This window comes from Mustela nigripes, chromosome 1, assembly GCF_022355385.1.
Source record: "Mustela nigripes isolate SB6536 chromosome 1, MUSNIG.SB6536, whole genome shotgun sequence".
NCBI classification, from domain to species: Eukaryota; Metazoa; Chordata; class Mammalia; order Carnivora; family Mustelidae; genus Mustela; species Mustela nigripes.
This window is the reverse complement of record NC_081557.1, coordinates 165728557-165749297: the sequence shown is the minus strand read 5'-3', so window position 1 is coordinate 165749297 and position 20741 is coordinate 165728557. Positions and strand designations below refer to the sequence as shown.

Below are 20741 nucleotides of genomic sequence, written 5' to 3'. Positions count from 1 at the left end.
TGACCTGAGCTGAAGGCAGTCGCTTAACCAACTGAGCCACCCAGGCACACATAGAAAAAGAATCTTTTGAAGGTCTGTATGTTTTCTAAAAGTTTGCTTAAAAATGATGTATGGCATTAAGGAGATAAATGAGTTAAGAACTCTGTTTAAATTTGAGCAGAAATAATCAGATATTCAGTTTTGGGGAAGAGAAAACCGTGAGGTTTTTAAGCCTTCTTCTTCTTCTTCTTCTTTTTTTTTTTTTTAAAGATTTTATTTATTTATTTGACAGAGAGAGCTCACAAGTAGGCAGAGAGAGAGGAAGGGAAGCAGGCTCCCTGCCGAGCAGAGAGCCCAATGTGGGACTCCATCCCAGGACCCTGAGATCATGACCTGAGCCAAAGGCAGAGGCTTTAACCCACTGAGCCACCCAGGTGTCCCATATATCCTTATTTCCTTAAACAATTTAAGTGCAATTGCCCTTAAAAATTAAACAATTTAAGTGCAATTGCACTTAACCCACTGAGCCACCCAGGCACCCCTTCTTTTTTTTTTTTTTTAAAGACAGCTTTGGAAAATTCTGATTCTTAAACCTGGATATATGCTTCTTCATTTGATACCTTGTGGGGTGTGTTTAGGGCATAAGAAGATTTGCTTCTTATGGCCCAACACTGGATATCAGAGAAACAACTGATAGTTGAATCTTTAGGTAAGGCGTTGTCTTTATCACATGAACATGTATATAGTCAACCTAGACTATGAAACTCATCTTCATGTAATAGTGCTTTAATGTCTTCCATGTGAAATGCACTCTCCTTGACCCTTTCAGGTGCACCTGGTCATATAATTCCCACTGCAGCCCTGTGGAGAAGGTTATCATTAGTTACACTGATGGAGGCTCAGAGAAGTTATGGCCTAAGGTCATGCATCTTTTAAATGGTTGGGGGGACAAGGATGCAACCCACATCTTTTCACATCTCATGTGGCCTGTTGGCAAGAAGAAATAGTAAGCAAAGAGAACAATTACTGTCTTAATCTAAAGATGTCCAGTGAGAACAGTGATGAGCACAATGTGCTGTTCAAAATATACCACCCAGAGCATCCCATTTGCTGAAAGTTCTTGATAAATGCATGCAGTTCCTGAGGGTCACTCTACACATCCCTTCTTCTCTGTTCTCTGCCTCTTGGAAGTCTCTTAGTTTTGGTGTCTGTGCCAAAACTGTGGCTCTGGCCTAGAGCTGCTCTGATGTCTTAATCTGGAACTCTGTCCTCTGCTGATTTGTGGCTGGAAATTTATCTCCTCTCTTCTACCTGAATGTCTTCATGGAATATTGAAACTCAGTCTATACAAATGCCTCTTTTCTCAATTCTCCCAATCCTTAGTTTCTCTTCTTTTATCTGTTTCTAACAACACACCAATATTTTCTCAGTGAATGAGACCTGGAATTTTGAGGCTGTTTTTGTTTCTTGTCACCTGTGTTGCTGCTTGTTGGATCTTGTAGGTCCAGCCTGCAGTGTCTTATAACCATTCCTGCTTCGTCATTTGTACTGCTATCAGCCCAGCTTATTGTTTTCTTTTTAAAAAAGAGGTCAACTAATTTTAAGGACTTTTAGAAATAGGTAAAGGATACACAGTTGATCCCTGAACAAAATGGGTTTGAACTAGGCGAGTCCACTTATACTCGGATTTTTTTCAGTGAGTACAGTACTATAAATGTGTTTTCTTTCCCTTCTGATTTTATGAATAACATTTTCTTTTCCCTGGCTTACTTTCTTGTAGGAATACAGTGTATAATAGATATACAAAATATGTTAATTGACTGTTTATGTTATTAGTAAGGTTTCTGGTGAATAGTAGGCGATTGGTAGTTAATTTTGAGGAGTCAAAGTTAGTAAGTAGGTTTTTGACTGTGTGGGGTTTAGGAGCACCATATTGTTAGCTGTACCCCTGAGGGTTAACTGTAATGATAAAAAAAAAAAAATGTAAAGGTGGGATATATAATGAAAGCATCCCTGTCTCCTAGTTTTCTGGTTTCTTTCCACAGAAACAACCACTGTTAACAGGGGTCTTGTGTACATTCGTGTATCTTGTGACAGATGTCTGTATACATAATAGATTTATCTACATTTCTCTCTACAGATGATATTCTATGCATATGGTTTGGTACTGACTTTTTCCTTTAATTTGACATACCCTAGAAGTCATTTCAGATCAGTATCTGTAACAGTAACTATAGCTGTCATTTGTTGAATGCTTGCTGTATGCAATAAATGGTTCTAAGCATTTTCCACATGTTACCTCTTGGCAATTTTCATACTGATCCTGGGAGGTACTATTATTTCTGTTCTAGAACTGAGAAAATGGAAGAGTAGGGTGTTACATGAGCTTCACAGGATCTCACAGATATTAGGGCTGAGCTGGGACTTGAATTCATGCAAACAAGGTTGCTCCCTGCTGCTGCTCTTACCTGTGAGCTCTACCCCTTCCCCTCTCCCTGCCCCAGCTTCATCTCAGAGGCAGGAGCTATGGCTGTGGATCTGTTCAACCACCCAAATTTGCTCCCTAAGCAGGTGTGATCTGTGGCTCCTCTGACCCTTTGTGTCAGTCTAGAATCATTCTCTGGGCATTTACGCTAATCTTTCATGAGTTCTAGTCTGGAGCTGTGGAGTGGGCTAAGAAAAGCATTTTGTTTCTCCTTTTATATTCCCCTTTTAAATTCTCTTTGGTCAGGAAACAAGGAGTTGCCTTAACTTCTACCCCTTTTTACTTAGCTGTGGTAGAGATGAAGCAGTATTTACTAGTTTAAGGATTTTAGGCAAAAATGATGTTAAGGCCAACCAAAATGTTTTGACTTAGGAACTTAGAATCTCTTGTACCTGTGCACCTTCTGAAGTAAGAATCATAGATGAAGCTCCTTTTGGCGATGGACAAACTGAGGTTTGGAGAGTGTAGCTTCTCTGTATCTTAATATATTGTTTGCTCAATGTATTGTTTACTTCTGCTCATTTTTGTATAAATGTTTTCTTAAACTTTTTTTGTCGAAGTGGTCCAAGAAGACATCTATGTATGAGACAGTTGCAAAGATTTCCTTTTCTCTTTTTAACTCTATTTGAAGTAATTATGTCTGGGGTAGAATCAGGTGTTGGATTGAAGCAGAATTGGAGAGTGGAGAAGCTATACCTGGTTAAATAATTTATGTATCTGGGGCACCTCGGTGGCTCAGTGGGTTGAGCTGCTGTCTTTGGCTCAGGTCATGATCTCAGGGTCCTGGGATCGAGTCCCATATCGGGCTCTCTGCTCAGCGGGGAGCCTGCTTCCCTCTCTCTCTCTCTCTCTGCCTGCCTCTCTGCCTACTTGTGATCTCTCTCTGTCAAATAAATAAATAAAATCTTAAAAAAAAAAAAGAATTTATGTATCTATAGGCAGTCCTAACAGATGGCGTTCAGAAGCTTACAGAGAAAATGAGACTGATAATGTCCTTTGTACGGTGTGTTGCCATATAGTTTGTTGACGTATGCAAGCATGGTAAATGCCAATTATAAATAACTAGCACAGGCTTTATATGGCATATTTATCTCCTGGTTCCTGCTTGGTAGGTAGCACTGACATTGTAACAGTTGGTGGCATTTGTGACAATAATGGCAGCACTGGGTAATGGATTAAGTGTTTGGACTCTAGAGCTAGATGTCCTGGGTCTAAATCAGTGCTCCGCCACTTCATTTAACTTTTAGCCTTGGACTCTTTGTTCCGAGATGGCAATGATGATAATACCTTTCCCCTTGGGTCAGGTGATCATCTGATATAAAAGTGTCGGTGTGTGTGGCATGAGGATAGCTGAAAGAATGCAGACCTTGGTGTTAGACTGAGGTGATTTGGTTCCTGGATGTACTGCTTACTTGTGGGACTTAGGAGTGGAATCTTCCAGAGCTTTAGTTTCTTCCTCTGTAAATGGTATTTACTGCATATGATTGGGATGAAGATAAGACTATATGAGTACCTGTCTTGGACAACAAATGATATTTCTGTTGTTTTTTAGGGCTCATGGGTTTGCTTAGCATCCCAATGACTTACATGGTTTCTTAGTCATCAGGTATAACACTGAACTGCTGTTAGCTTTATTTTGTTTATTTTCAGTTATCAACTTTTTAATCTGTGCTATGAAGGACATCCTAAATGCTGAATGAGACATAACAGAATATTTTTTCTTCCAGTAATAAATAAAAATGATATTCACAAATGTTTTAAGGAAACTTCTATGTAATCAAGGTGGTGACCCCGAATTAAAACAACAACAATCAAAAAACAAACCTCTGATCATGTTCTTGATTTCTTATAATCCAAATTTGCATTTGGAAATTGCTTCCCACCTCTGATAAACATTCTAAAATGTCCCTAAGGGGCACCTGGGTGGCTCAGAGGGTTAAGCCTCTGCCTTGGGCTCAGGTCATGATCCCAAGGTCCTGGGATTGATCCCCACATCGGGCTCTCTGCTCGGCAGGGAGCCTGCTTCCCTTCCTTTCTCTGCCTCTCTGCCTCCTTGTGTCTCTGTCTCTGTTAATAAATAAATAAAATCTTAAAATGTCCCTAAATGCACATTATTATCTTATTTTGGGGGGGGGGGCAGGACCAGCAACTCTGAGATCCCAAACTAAAAAAATGGTAAAAGGAAAAATAATCAGACCCTACAAATGTCCCAGAATTTGTCTTTAAATGGCAGAAAAAAGTTTAAAAAACACATTGAGGGGCGCCTGGGTGGCTCAGTCATTAAGTGTCTGCCTTCGGCTCAGGTCATGATCCCAGGGTTCTGGGATCGAGCCCCACATCAGGCTCTCTGCTCAGCGGGGAGCCTGCTTCTCCCTCTCCCCCTCCCCCGCTTGTGTTCCCTCTCTCTCTGTGTCTCTCTCTGTCAAATAAATAAATGAAATCTTTAAAAAAAAAAATTCATTCTTTAAAAAAAAAAAAATCACAAACCAAAAAAAAAACACATTGAGCTTTCTAAAATGTCTTTAACAAGCTACCTTGGGAGTCAGTTCAAAAATAGAAGTTGATGCACTGAAACAGATGTTTCAGTGTAGCTTTAAAAATCTTTGTAAGTACAGCCATTTGGAAGGATGATCCTGGATCAGAAGTTTTATTCCTGTGTCTACATTAGGTACACACGCCTCATCTCCCTCGTCATAATTGTCTCTGTAATTTCCTCTGGTGTAGCGGTCATTAGCACTCTGGCCTTCCATATCCATATCTTCCAGGTCATCGTATCTGCCACTCTTGTAGCCTTGGTCCCCACCACCTCTAGAGTAACTACAACCTTGCCCCTGGGCCCCAAAATCACCCCCTCTAGTTCCCCTGGCTGACTTGCCAGAGAGATCCATGTGGATCTGGTGACCATCTAGAGACTCTCCATTCATGGCTCTCCTGGCATCAGAGACAAGCTCTAGTTTGGTGAAGGTAGTGAAATTAAAACCTCGGGATTGCTGAGTCTCGTAAATCCTTGACAACAACTACCTCAGAAATAGGACCAGAGCTGCTGAAGTGGTCTTCCAGATCCTGCTTATTGATGTGGAAGTTGAGCCCTCCCACGAAAAGCTTTCCTTCTTCAGAAGACATGGCAGTGAGTTTGAGTACTACAAATTAAGCAGAAGGACCAGAAAAATAGCTATCCTTGAGGAGTGGATAGACTGGGCTGTTAGCTTTAAATAGGACTCAGAGTTTTAATATGAGCAAAGGGGGTCAGACCTGTTTGGAACTAAATTAAGTTGGTTGCTTAGCATTTGGAATAGTTATTAAAAGTGTAATCTAAGCTTCTGCAATCTTTTTTTTTTTTTTTAAAGATTTTTATTTATTTATTTGACAGAGAGAGATCACAAGTAGGCAGAGAGGCAGGCAGAGAGAGAGAGAGGGGGAAGCAGGCTCCCTGCCGAGCAGAGAGCCCGATGCGGGGCTCGATCCCAGGACCCTGAGATCATGACCTGGGCCGAGGGCAGAGGCTTTAACCCACTGAGCCACCCAGGCGCCCAGCTTCTGCAATCTTTATTTTAGGGAAGGTAAGATATTTTCCCTTACAGGAAATTTTTTTAGTAGACTTCATCTTTTGGAGTAATTTTAGGTTCACAGCAAAATTGAATGAAAATGCAGACGTTTCCATATATACCCCCCTCCACACACTGGCACAGCCCCCCATAAGGACATCCCTCCACAGAGTGGTACATTTGTTATCATCAGTGAACCTACACTGACCTATCATTATCACCCTATGCATATAATTTATATTAGAGTTCACTCTTGGTGTTGTATATCTTTGGGTTTTGACAAATTTATTATATCTATTCATCATTTTAGTATCATTTAGAGGAGTTTCGCTAACTTCAAAATCTTCTGAGCTCTGCCTGTTCACCTCTCTCCCCCTTAATCCTTAATCCCTGGCAACCACTGCTCCCCCCCCCTTTTGTTTGTTGTTGTTTTTTTTAAAGATTTGCTTATTTGTAAGAGAGAGAGAGTTGGGGGGGGGGGCAAAGGTGCCCCGCAACCACTGATCTTTTTACTGTTAACGTGGTTTTGCCTTCTCCAGAACATCATGTAGTTGGAGTCATATAGTATGTAGCCTTTTGATTGGTGGTGTTTTTTTTGGAGATTTTATTTATTTATTTGACAGAGAGACAGCCAGAGAGGGAACACAGCGGGGGGAGTGGGTGAGGGAGGAGCAGGCTTCCCACCAAGCAGGGAGACTGACTTGGGGCTCCATCCCAGGACCCTGGGATCATGACCTGAGCTGAAAGCAGATGCTGAACGACTGAGCCACCCAGGTGCCCCAGTTTCTGGTCTTTAAATTTTGGCTTCTTTCAAGTAAAAGAAAAACTTAACCTCCAAATTCTATTTGTCTAGAAAAAATATATCTGAGAAGCTTGTCCTCTCGAACTCAACAAGCAGCTTACTTCAAGAGGCTGAGAGACAGGAAGGGGACTTGTGCCACACAAACCAGATCATCAGTCAGCCCCACAGCTTAGCAGGATGACATGTTGCAACTACATTAGCCTTCACACCTTCCTTTTCATGTTATTTTTAACTGGATTGGACTGAGTCCACAGTGTAGAGTTATAAATAAGGCTGGGTGGAGACACATGGACAGGCTAATTATTAGGTACTTCTTTAAACCTGTGTCCTTAAATATTTATTCCATGCTTATTCATCGGACTCTTAAGTCCTGTGTGTGTGTTGGAAGAGCCGAAAAGGAAACAAGTTGGCTGGGCCTGGCACACCCTACTTAGCAGAATAAAACCTCATTGTTAATCAGCCCTTAAAAGTCAGTTTGGTGATTATCAGTTGTTACTAAATCTCATTAACTGCACTCTTCCCTAGTAGTTTATTAAAATATTTCTTCCAGGGGCTCTGTCTGGCTTAGTCCATAGAGCATGTGACTCTTGTTTGTGCTGGTGTGAGTTCGAGCCCCACATTGGGTGGAGAGATTACCTAAAAATAAATAAAATCTTAAAAATAAAATGAAGTGTTTCTTCGTCAGGAGCAATTTCTGACAGGTACTATTCTTTCCATCTTGACATATACCCAGCCATGTTGTAGTGTGTCTTACTGACTTGTGCTCTGAGCAGGTGCCAACCTAACTTCTGTGGAAGTTAGACAAAGTTGGCTTTTCCTTCTCCATCTAGAGATGCAGTTCCTGAGGAAATCACCCTTTGTCCCGTCCCAGTGGGGGAGGACTGCACTGTTTCCTTCTTTGTAGCTGTGATGTTGTTCACAGAAAGATGGACCAAAAAGCGTCACTTGCCACTTTCTTTTCTGTGTCCTCATCTGGAATGTAAAGTGTAGAAAATGGGTAGGAAAAGAAGGATCTCTGAGTATTATGAAAGGAAGGATCTAGGGCTGGACACTCAGTAAGAATAGCATCAGTGAACACCCAGCAGGCCTGTTGCCTGGGGTAGACATTGGCAACCATTTTCAGTAAAGGCCTGGACACTACTTTAGGCATCATGGGTTGTATGGCCTCTGTCATACCTACTCAGCTCTGCTGTTGTAGCATGAAAGCTGCCATGTATGATTTGTAAAGGAACAGGCATGGCAGTGCTCCAGTAAAGCTTTATTTATTGACATGTGTCCATTCTTAGCTCACTGGCTGCACAGAAACAGTGAGTGAGCTGCATGTGGCCCATAGGTTGTAGTTTGCTGACCTGGTCTGGGACAGTATAGGTAACCTGAAGTTGGTCCATTCAATGGTATCCATGCTGCCTGTGTGTTTCCTGTAGAGGTCCTTTTTGTGCTCATTTAGTAAAGCTTGGTGAAAAATAACTTTGGGAATGCTATGTGAATCCAAAGAGTGGGCGTTTTGCTGATGTTTGGGTAGTAGAGGAGAACCATCCCCCCTGAGGCCCGCTAGAATAGTGGCAGCAATAAGCATGGTGACAATAAAAGGGCTATAAGAGAGTGAGGGCCAGGGCACCTGGGTGGCTCAGTCCTTTAAGCGTCTGCCTGGGGCTTATGTCATGACCTCCGGGTCTTGGGATCGAGTCTCACATCGGGATCCCTGCTCAGCAGGGAGACTGCTTCTCCCCCTCTCTCTGTCACTACCCCTGCTGTCCTCTATTGCTTGCTCGCTCACTCGCTCTCTCACATAAATAAACAAATAAATAAATAAATAAATAATCTTTAAAAAAAAAAAAGACAAAACTGAGGGCTTCACAGCAGACGGTCTGACTTTTTTATTTTCTGCTAATACCTCGGAGGTTCTGTATTTGGTGTTAACAAGGGCAGCTAATCTTCATCTCCATACATGTTCTTATTGATAATGAAACTATGTTATTTCTATCTCAAAGCTCTTTCATTGAGGAATTTTGTTAGACTTTTTTTAAAAAATATTTTATTTATTTGACAGACAGAGATCACAAGTAGGCAGAGAAGCAGGCATAGAGAGAGGGGGAAGCAGACTCCCCACTTAGTAGAGAGCCCGATGTGGGGCTCGATCCGAGGACCCCGGGATCATGACCCAAGCTGAAGGTAGAGGCCTTAATCCACTGAGCCGTCCAGGCACCCCTTGTTGGATTTTTTAAGAAAACATTTTTTAGTATTTTTTTGTTATCTGAAAGCCATGTTAACTTTGTTGAAAGTTAAATGGATGGAGCTTTAGCCTTGAGGATGGCATGTGCCAGCATATGAAATGCTTACACTCCTAGGCTCAGAGTTCATTAATTTTTAGGTGACAAATGGCTATTGTTAATAATTTATTTAATGTTTATTTAATTTATTTATTTTTGCATAATTGTCTGCCATAATTTTTATCAACAGGATCCGTACTACAGATTTAATGACCTTGACTACAGATGGATCTCCTTGGATAACTGGACTTATAGCAAGAAATTTAAAATCCCCTTTAACATTAGGTATGTATGTGTGTATATCTATATCTACATCTGTATTTATTTAGTTATTGTTATTATTGATCTTTTTCTTTCTCTGCAGTAATCTTTTGTTTGTTTCGGTTGCATGTCAGAGAGGTGGGAGACCAAAGCCTTTTCCTATAAAAGTGACTATTTGATTTATGTTTTGATTTGTATGTAAGAATGGTGCCACTGACCATCAGTCATGAAATTATCTCTTACTCAGTCCTCCTTCCAGTGGTTATAATGGAGTCACCTATACCTAGTGAGTTCTCTTATTTCCATTTCCTTCTCTCTGCCCCTACGACCACATAATCACTAGAATGTTAGTTATAATTTGTCAAGTAGGATCAGAGCTATATCATTTTTTCCATGTGGTGTTAGCCAGCCATTGAGGCTATGGCATTGGCCTTATGTTATGTCATGAAGCCATGAGGAAAAGCATAGTAATTTTTCTTGATTCAGCCCTTTTCTCCTCATTTCCCAGCTTCCACATTTGCCTTGGCCTTTGTGAGCAAGTGACTACAATTAGGCCAAAGCTGCAACTAAATTTCTTGCTTTGTCTTTTTATTCTCTGGTCTTATATATGGAAATGTTAGACTCGTCTTCCACAAACTTTAGATTCATCTTCCCAACATACTGGTTTTACCATGATGTTCTTGCTCAAGAATGACAGTGTTGGGGCACCTGGGCGGCTCAGTCAGTTAAGCATCTAACTCTTGGTTTCAGCTCAAGTCATGATCTCTGGGTCTTGAGATGGAGCCCCATATTGCCTTGTGCTCCACACTCAGTGTGGGCGTCTGCTTAAGAGTCTCCCTCGCTCTCCCAAGTAAATAAATAAAGTCTTGAAAAAGAAGGCACTGTCATTCTTGAGCAAAGGAATGACAGTGTCTTCCCTTTTTTTTTTTTTTTAAGGTTTGTTTATTTTAGGGAGAGAGAGAGAACGTGAATGCGTGTGAGAGCCCATAAGAGAGCATGAGTGGGGGGAGGGGCAGACGGAGAGGAAGAGACTCTCAAACAGACTCCCCGCCCAATGGGAGCGGGAGGCTGACTCCAGTGGGTGGGTGTGGGGGGCAGGAATGAATCCTACAATGCTGAGAATAGACTTGAGCTGAAATCAAGAGTTGGAGGCTTAACCAACTGAGCCACCCTGGCGCTCTGACAGTGTCTTATTTTTCATTGGTAAAACTAGTTTCATCTTCCCTGCTTATTTGTGAAAATACTACTTAATCTTGACTATTCTGTCCCACTTCTTGCATCCCTTCCTGCCCTGCTGACTTGATCAGATTCTTTCCCTTAGCTCCCTAGCATAACCTCTACACCTGAAACTAGCTCATTATCTTTTTTTTTTAAAAAGATTTTATGGGCGCCTGGGTGGTTCAGTGGGTTAAGCCTCTGCCTTCGGCTCGGGTCACGATCTCGGGGTCCTGGGATTAAGCCCCGCATCAGACTCTGCTCAGCAGGGAGTCCGCTTCCCCCTCTCTCTCTGCCTGCCTCTCTGTCTACTTGTGATCTCTCTTTCTCTGTGTCAAATAAATAAATAAAATCTTAAAAAAAAAAAGATTTTACTTGTTTATTTATTTGACAGAGAGAGAGAGAAAACATGAGTGGGGGGAGGAACAAGAGGAGAGGGAGACTCAGACCCCCAGCTAAGTAGGGAGCCTGTTGTGGGACTTGATCCCAGGACCCCCGGGATCGTGACCTGAGCTGAAGGCAGATGCTCAATGACCGAGCCACCCAGGTGCCACCAATTCACCCTTTTAAAGTATAAAGTTCAGTAGTTTTTAGTATATTCAAAGCGTTGTGCCACCATCATTATCCTTGTCAGAGAGAAGGTCATACCCATTAGCAGTCATTCCCCATTCTCAACATCCCCATTCCCTCATCCCTATCCTGGCACTAGGCAACCACTGACTCATTTTCTATGGATTTTTCTCTTCTGGGAATCTCATACTGCATGTGGTCCTTCGTGACTGGCTTCTCTCACTTAGCCTAACAGTGTTTTCAAAGTCCATCTGTGTTGTCACATTCACTGATCCTTCATTTCTTTTTATCACTAATACTTTATTGCATGGATATACCCCATTTTATTTATTCTGTTCATCTTGAAATTCTTATTTCTCTCTTGAAGTCTTTCCTTATGACAGAAGCTCTGATAGCATTTGTAGTTTGTCTGACCAGACTATATTATAAAATAGAAGAAATTGAATGTTTTCTCTTTATTCCTGTATTTTAGGCTTGAATGGCAACTAGATTACAGATTTCCTTAAATTCAGAGAGTGTTTTAGTTCCCTGTAGGGCTTAGCAGAGTACTGGGCACATCATATTCTCTCATAGATACCTGTTAGTTGGTTAATACATTCTCTTAGTGTCATAAAGGTAATACTTTGTGAAAATGCTTTATATCTTCTATTTAACTAAACTATCATAAGAATTTTGTAAAGTCCGAGAAAAAAAGTCCATGCATTTGGAAATTGTTAAGCTGTGCTCATGGTTTTATGGCAATTGAAATACTATGAAGAAAGATAAGCTAGATTACTCAACATAACAAGGGTATTATGCTAAGCAAAATAAGTCAATCAGAGAAAGGCAGTCATCATATGATTTTACTCATATGTGTAATTTAAGAAACAAAACAGAGGATCTAGGGGAAGGGAAGAGAAAATAAGATACAACGACATCAGAGAGGGAGACAAACCGTAAAGGACTCTTAACAAAAACAAAATGAGGGTTTCTGGAGGGAGGTGTATTCGGGAAGATGGAGTAACTGGGTGACAGACATTAAAGAGGGCATGTGATGTGATGAGTACTGGGTGTTATTTGTGACTGATGAATCACTGAACTCTGCCTCTGAAACTAATAATATGTCATATGTTAATTAGTTGAATTTAAATAAAAATGTATTAAATCAATACATTTCATTGGAATCTGCCTTTTAAGATTGTGTAATCTCTGTGAAATATTTATTCCTTTAGTTTTTAATTAAAAAAGATTTATCTAAGTTCATGTTTTACACATCTTGTTTTAAAAATATTTTCTTTTTTAAGCAAATGGCAAAAAGTGAATTTGATTTTTGAGGGCGTCGACACAGTTGCAAAAGTCCTGCTAAATAGTGTTCCTATTGGGAAAACAGGCAACATGTTCAAAAGATATGTAAGTATCCAGTGACGTCAGGTTAAAAGCTACTGATGCGTGTTTGTGTGTTAATTGTTACGTGTTTGTGTGTTAATTGTTGTGAATAGAGAAAGTTAAGTGCATAATTGCCCACGCAGGCAATGCTTTTTGTTTTGTTTGTTTGTTTTTTAAAGATTTTATTTATTTGACAGAGATCACAAGTAGGCAGAGAGGCAGGCAGAGAGGGAAGCAGGGTCCCTGCTGAGCAGAGAGCCTGATGTGGGGCTCCATGTGGGGCTCCATCCCAGGACCCTGAGATCATGACGGGAGCAGAAGGCAGAGGCTTTAACCCATTGAACCACCCAGGCGCCCCAGGCAATACTCTTTGAAGCATGGATTAGGTTACTTTCTTTCTCAGTTGCCTCATTGTTGAGTGATGAAAACACCACAGACCTCGTGGAGGAGTCGTGGAGTCGTTGTGAGGACTTAATAAGCTAATGATGTAAAACATTTGACACAGTTCTTGGCACAGGAGAAGTGTTCAGTGAATGCTGTTCCCTTCTCTGTTGTTTGGTGATCGAGAGTTTCATGTGAAACGCCAAATGATGTTGCATTAAGATATCATATCCTGGTCTCCATTCCAGGGTAGAACTTTTCAAAAACAAAAATAACTTATGACTTAGAAATAACATGCGGTTCATACCAGAGAGTCAGGTTGTCACGAAGCATCTAGGAAATTCCCTGGCTGTTCAAGGCCACATCTCAAATAGCCAGAGCAGACATTCCAGGACTAAAGATATTTTCTGCTTGCTCTCTTTGCCCGGGACCGTCATCTGTCAGTACAAATAGAAGGAGAAACCTAGAAATCTACTTTTGGGTAGGAGAATGTGTTCGCTTGTACCTATAAGCAGGCAACTAGGTTATACTATTTCAGTGAAGTGCTTTCTTTTACAAAAAGGCTAACCCTAAAGATTTCAATTATTTTACTCATCTTTCACGCATTTTTATATATCTATATCTATATCTAAAATTTTACACACATGTCCACTTCCACATCTGTTCTTTCCTTTAATGCAGAGCTTTGATGTTACCAGTGTGGTTAGAGATGTGAATTCCCTTGAGCTGCATTTCCAGTCACCAGTGTTGTATGCGGCCCAGCAGAGCAAAGCTCACTCTAACTACTCTGTGCCTCCAGACTGTCCTCCGCCTGTGCAGAAGGGCCAATGCCATGTAAACTTCATTCGAAAGGTAACAGTCTTGCAAATGGAGGGGGCGTTAGGCTTGAGGGTGAGGTATGCCAGCATGTGAAATGCTTGTTTGAAGACACCAATAGTATTTTATTTTATTTTTAAATATTTTATTTATTTATCAGAGAGAGAGAGAGAGAGGGAAAGAGAGCGAGCACAGGCAGACAGAATGGCAGGCAGAGGCAGAGGGAGAAGCAGGCTCCCTGCCGAGCAAGGAGCCCGATGTGGGACTCGATCCCAGGACGCTGGGATCATGACCTGAGCCGAAGGCAGCTGCTTAACCAACTGAGCCACCCAGGCGTCCCACCAATAGTATTTTAGAAGTTGGGCATCTCTTTCCTGCCTGCTTCATGGGATGGAACACTTGAAATAAGAACCAAAAGGTTATACGAATTTTTTGAAGAATCGCTGTCTTTCTAGATTTTTTTCCTGAAGCATGCCTCAAACTTAGGTAACAATAGAAAAAGAAGAAAAATAGGTGACTGATAATGTAATTTGACAAATTATTTTTTTAAGATTTTATTTATTTATTTGAGAGAGGGAGAAGGAGGACATGAGCTGTGGGAGGGGCAGAAGGACAAGCTGACTCCCACTGTGTGGGGAGCCCAATGTGAGGCTTGATCCCAGGACCCTGAGATTATGACCTGAGCCAAAGTCAGATGCTTGGGCTGACTGAGACACTCAGACACCCCTACAAATTATTTTTTTTAGCATTTAAGTTTATCCAACTTTTCACCAGACTGTATGGTTTATACTTATTAGTGATTCGTGTTACTAGGAAGCTTTCTGGAAATACTGATATATTTGCTGATGTGTTCTTATATTTTACTGCTAGGTTCACATAAAATCTAATGACATACAAAAAAAATGACAAAATCCACATGATGATTATTTTTCCTTGAGTTTCATCTGAGTCTAAATGACTTGAGTTTATTCCAGTATGGTTGGATTAGTTTGCTCTGTGGCATTAATTTTTTGATTTTATTTTTATTAAAAAATTTTTAATTGTGATAAAATATCCATAGCACAAAATTGGCCATCTCTACCATTTTCAAGTGTGTGGTTCACTAGTATTAAGTATATTCACATTGTTGGGGGACAAATCCCAAGAACCTTTTCATGTTGCAAAGCTGAAACTCCATACCCATTAAAAAACAATTCCCAGGGATGCGTGGGTGGCTCAGTAGGTTAAGGGTCTACCTTTGGCTCAGATCATGATCCCAGGGTCCTGGGATGGAGTCCCGCATCGGACTCCTTGCTCAGCAGGGAGCCTGCTTCTTCCTCTGCCTGCCATTCCCCCTGCTTGTGCTCTCTATCTCTCACAAATAAATAAAATCATTAATAAATAAAAACTTTTTATTTCCCCCTCCTCCCAGCCCCTGGAAACCACCATTATTTCTGTTTCTATGAGTTTGACTACTCTAGATACCTCCGATAAGTGGAATCATGCATATTTGTCTTGTTGTGCCTGGCATATTTCGTTTAGCATAATGTTCTTCATGCTGTAGCATGTGTCTGAATTTCCCTTCCTTTTTAAGTCTGAATAAGATTCCATTGTATGTACATGCCACATTTTATTTATCCATTCATCTGTCAGTAGACATTTAGGTTACTTCCTCCTTTTGGTTATTGTGAATAATGTTGCTGTGTATGGATGTACCAATATCTCTTTGAGATTCTGCTTTTAGTTCTTTTTCATCAAGACCAAGAAGTGGGATACTACAGTGTATGGTAATTCTATTTTGAGGGCGCCTGGGTGGCTCAGTGGGTTAAGCCGCTGACTTCGGCTCAGGTCATGATCTCAGGGTCCTGGGATCGAGTCCCACATCGGGCTCTCTGCTCTGCAGGGAGCCTGCTTCCCTCTCTCTCTCTCTGCCTGCCTCTCTGTCTACTGTGATCTCTCTCTGTCAAATAAATAAATAAAATCTTAAAAAAAAAAAATTCTATTTTGAATATTTTTGGAAATTGGCATTTGGTTTTAAAAAAACAAATGTAAGCAATGGTTTCACTGTGAAGATATTGAGAATATTTTTCCAGTATTTATTAGCTAAAGCCTCAGTTAGTAAATTCTGATTATTTAAGTTAAGTGGCTCTCTTCAGACTGGCTGGATTTATCACTAAATTATGTTTCTCTGATACAAGTACTAAGGTCAAAATTATACCTCCTCTGCTTTTATTCAACCTACTTATATTTGTGTCAGTGTCTCAATACAATTGTTTGTTCCTACTACCGTAAAGGAATGGTCTGTAACTGAGCAGTCAGGTATCTGTGGAATACTGTGTACTGAGACTTGTTTAAAATTCACCTTTTGTTTTTGGCCTTCGGCTTCAAATGGCACAGTGGTTTGAATACTAGAGTTTGCGCGTTTTCTCTCTCTTCTTCTGTCTTTAATCTTTGAGAACCTCCTGAATCCTAATGTTACTTTTCCAGTCGTCAGTGAAAGGATGTATATGTTATGCATATATCCATGTAGTGGTTTTCCTCTACCCCACCATTCAGTTTGTGGCAAATAAAATACACTTTCGGGGCACCTGGGTGGCTCCGTTGGTAAAGCTTCCGCATTTGCCTGGAGTCATGATCCTGGGGTTCGGGGATCTAGCCTGCTTCTCCCTCTCCCTCTGACCTTCCCCCCTGCTTGAGCTCTTTCTCTCTTTCTAGTGAATAAATGAAAAATCTTAAAAAGAAAGAAAACACACTTTCAGTTTCTCTAGATAGAACAAAGCCCTTATCACTGAAATCAGGAGTCAGACCCAAGATTCTGCTCTCAGGGTGTGTGGAACACTAACCCTGGGGCAAACTTAACCAGAGCACTGAATTGCATCTTGATGTTTCTGGCTAGACTAGCATGGTCTAGTGGAAAAAGACCTGAATTGGAGAGCAAGTCAGGAATCTTAGATCTGAATTCTGGCCTTAGGACCAGAATGATCTTAAGCAAGTCCATCATTTATGTATGGAGCTAATCGTTCCCTTCTTGACTGTGTTGATAGGAGCATACAGTGAAATAATAATGTAAATGCATTTTGCATGCATGAAGGGCTATATAGCTATTCAGAATGTAAGATAGTGTTTGTACTTATTTTGGAGACTTATTTCTGTGGTTACAGACTTCTAAGTGTGTTACTGATTATATGAAGTTAGTGGAGTAGCGCTATCAACACAGGTCCCCTCTTACCTCTGCTTTCTTCCCTGTTCAGCCTGGATGGTGGGGCATATCACTTCAGCTATCCTCTTAGCAATATTCTCCACCACCCCCTTGTTTTTTACCCATATCTCTGGCCATTCCTTCTAAGTTACTTATCCAGATCAACCTATCCCTCTTAGAAGTTGTATCATTCATGCTTTGCTCTGTTCCAGACACATTCCTCCTTTAATTTTGTACCTTCTCTAAACTATCTCATTTAGCTTCACTTCTTCAATAACCAGTCAAATTTCTTTCTTTTTTAAAAGAATTTATTTATTTGACAGAAAGAGAGAGATTACAAGTAGGCAGAGAGGCAGGCAGAGAGAGGGGGGAAGCAGGCTCCCTGCGGAGCAGAGAGCCCAGTGCGGGGCCTGATCCCAGGACCCCGAGACCATGACCTGAGCCAAAGGCAGAGGTTCAACCCACTGAGCCACCGAGGCGCCCCACCAGTCGAATTTCTAATGACTTCTAATATTGTATCTAAAGTCCAGACCTCCAGGCCTTATACTGATTGCCTACTTGGCATCTTCAGTTGCCTGATTCACAGGGACCTAAAACTCAGGATGTCCAATACTGCATTTGATCTGAATCCTTCTCCCAGGGTTCCCTGACTTGCTGAATGGAATACCATCCAGGATAGTTGTTCAAGCCAGAAACCCAAGAGTTGTTTTTGATAACTCTCCTCTCTCTTTTCCCTCCTCCAGTCCATTCCTAAGTCATTTTGACCATGTGGACATTACCTCTTCAATAGTTCTTTAATCTTCCTGTTCTCTATTTCTTCTATCTTGCTTGAGTTCAAGCCATCATTTCTTGCGTGAAGTATTATCCTGGCCACCTAACTGCAACCTACAACCTAATTTACCTTCCTCTAATTAATTTTACATAGAGCAGCCAGAATCTTCTTTTCAGACAAAAATCATTATAGCACTGTCCTTAAAACTCTTCAACAGTTTCTCATTGCCTTTCTCATTGCTGAAGTAACAGATCTTTGTTTAGTCTGACTCATGCCCACTTCTGTCTTCGTCCCTTCTCTTCCTATTGTTCCCTCTTCATCTCCTGGAATATGTCATAGTCTTTGGCACCTCAAGGCCTTTGCACATGCTGTTCCTTCTTCTTCTTCTTTTTTTTAAAGATTTTACTTATTTATTTGAGAGAGAGAGTCAGAGAGAGCATGAGAGGGGAGAAGCAGACTCCCTGCGGAGCTGGGAGCTGGATGCGGGATGCGGGACTTGATCCCGGGACTCCCGAGATCATGACTTGAGCCAAAGGCAGTCACTTAACCAACTGAGCCATCCAGGTGCCACATGCTGTTCCTTACAGAAGGGATGCTTATACTTCTCTCCTAAACACACTGGACAAGTGGTACTCGCCCTTCAGATCTCCATATGAAAGATACTATATTATTCAGGGAAACCTTGCTTGATACTTTTCTTTCCTCTCCCCCATTAGATTGTTCCCTGTTGGTGTCTTTTGCCCTTGTGATTATTTATTCAGCACCTGAATTTCCTGGATACTGTGAACACTATAAATGGAAGGACTGTCTGTTTTGTACATTGATGTACTCCTGCCTGAAATATAAAAAGCAGTTCACAAATCTTTTTTGACTAATGAAAACTTTTATCTGAGGAAGTTTTATGAATAAGAGTGATTTGTAGCCCTTGGTGGGGAAAATAGTTTGCTTATAAGATGTTGAATATTTTCGCCCTCCTCCTTATCCCTGTCTCTAATAAAGGAATTACATACTTGAACTTATAAACTCTTTAATAAATAGCCCCAAGATGACTTTCATTCCAGACATGAGAATCTGATGCTGAAATGGTGAATTTAGACAAATGTGAATAGTATAAAGTGGTTTTAATTCTCTGTTTTTCTCTGTAATGGAAACTAATTTATCTCTATCTCAGATAAATACAGATCTTAGGAAATATTTAAGTGAGAACAGTTTGGCCGATTCCTCAGGCTCTATTCTACAAATGTTCCATTCAGAAAGAGCTTACTACTTATTGTGGTGTTTATTCCTTTCTAAAGCTCAGCTCATAGCCTCAATGTGTTTATTATCTTTATTTTTAAATGTTTCCTCATTCTTTATAGCTATCACACTTAAATAGAATGTTCTTTATGGTTAAATACAATGATAGGTTCAGATACATTTTGGAGAGGTTAAAGAGTGCTTCAATGTCATATGCTTTTGAAGAATAAAAGTACATAATCAGATTTTAGGTTCTTAACACATTTCTGCCAAACAACTGTGTTGCATAGGTTCATGTATTAGTTAACTGTTTTAGTTATCTATTGCTGTATAACAACTTATGCCAAAACTTACCAGCTTAAAATAACATTTGTTATCGTAGTTTCTGTCAGTCAAGAATCTGAGTGTGGACTAGCTGGTGCCTCTGGCTGAAGGCCAGTCGTGAGGTTACAGTCAAGTATGGACTGGGGCTGTGGTAATCTCATGGCTCTACTGGGCCTGAAGTGTTTGGGCCGAAGCTTATCCATGTGGTTATCGGTAGGGCTCAGATTGGCGTCCAAGCTCACTTACTCATATGGGCCTCTCCACAGAGGTCACCTCACAACGTGGCAGCTGGCTTCCCTCATGGCCTGGAGATTATGGGAGAGAGTACCCAGAACAGAAGGTGCAGTTTTTTAATAACTTAATTTTGGAAATGATTATCACCTCTCCCGTATTCTCTTGTTTAGAAGTGATTCACTAGGTGTAATCCATACTGGAGGAGAGGGGATTACACAGGGCATGCATACCAGGAGGGGATCATCGGAGGCCTTTTTAGATGCTCTGTATGGGACACACACATATACACAAACACTATTGTGGACTGGATTGTGTGTTCCTCCCTGAATTTTTTTGTTGAAATCCTGATCCTCAGTTGCTAAAACTGTAACCTTGTTTGGAGATAAGGTCCTTAAAGAGGGATTAAATTAAAATGAGACTTTTAGGGTGGGAGATCAAGTATGAATGATGTCCTTTTAAGAAAAGGTAATGTGTGCGTGTGTGTGTACGCATGCAGGGCACGCATTCACACACACACAACACACGCAAGCACACACACACACAGAAAAGACTATGGGAAGGCCCAGTGAGGTGGTTGTCTATAAGCTAAGGAGAGAGTCTTCAGAGGAAATCAGACCTGCCAGCACCCTGATCTTTGACTTGCCAACCTCTAGAACTGTGAGATAATACATTTCTGTTGTTTACGCCACCCACTCTGTAGTATTTTGTTATGATAGCCCTAGCAAACTAATATACATGTATGTAATATTTTAGAAGAACATGTTTTCCATAGTGTTTAAATTTCATGGTAATTGGGATCTGGTTTTTTTCCCCTTGACATTATAGGAGCAGAGTTCCTTTGGTTGGGACTGGGGGCCGTCCTTTCCTACTCAGGGCATCTGGAAAGATGTCAGAATTGAAGCCTATAACATTTGTCGTCTGAACTACTTTGTGTTTTCCCCTATATATGGTAAGCTAAGAGATGTGATTTCTTGTTTTTCTTTTTTGAGCCTCCTCTATGTGATAAAAATTGGGCTTATAATTTGAATATGTAGATATACTTTCAGAGACTCATTTAAAAAATTTTGTGGCACATTTATCAGCATTAAAAATATATACAAACTGTGATTTGTCATGAAAATTTACAATATAAAATAGGAAGGAGGTAGATAAACATTTTTAAACATATTTTGAAATGAAAAAGAAAGCAAGCGGGGCACCTGGGTGGCTCAGTGGGTTAAGCCACTGCCTTTGGCTCAGGTCATGATCTCAGGGTCCTGGGATCGAGTCCCACATCGGGCTCTCTGCTCAGCAGGGGGCCTGCTTCCC

The 20741-nt window shown here is 40.9% G+C and overlaps 1 protein-coding gene across 2 annotated transcripts in view; it reads left to right on the top strand.

The window, feature by feature from the left end:
- MANBA (mannosidase beta) overlaps positions 1-20741 on the top strand; it is a 122759-nt gene that overhangs the window by 7652 nt on the left and 94366 nt on the right. Inside the window, exons 1-5 of one of the 2 annotated variants that reach the window (XM_059376652.1) lie at positions 5521-5591; positions 9272-9366; positions 12411-12516; positions 13555-13725; positions 20259-20382. In XM_059376652.1, coding sequence (XP_059232635.1) covers positions 5538-5591; positions 9272-9366; positions 12411-12516; positions 13555-13725; positions 20259-20382 — 550 coding nt within the window. In that variant the 5' untranslated portion in view covers positions 5521-5537. Of the gene's footprint in view, positions 1-5520; positions 5592-9271; positions 9367-12410; positions 12517-13554; positions 13726-20258; positions 20383-20741 lie in introns of those variants that run through there. The other variant, XM_059376645.1, reaches the window with a different exon arrangement.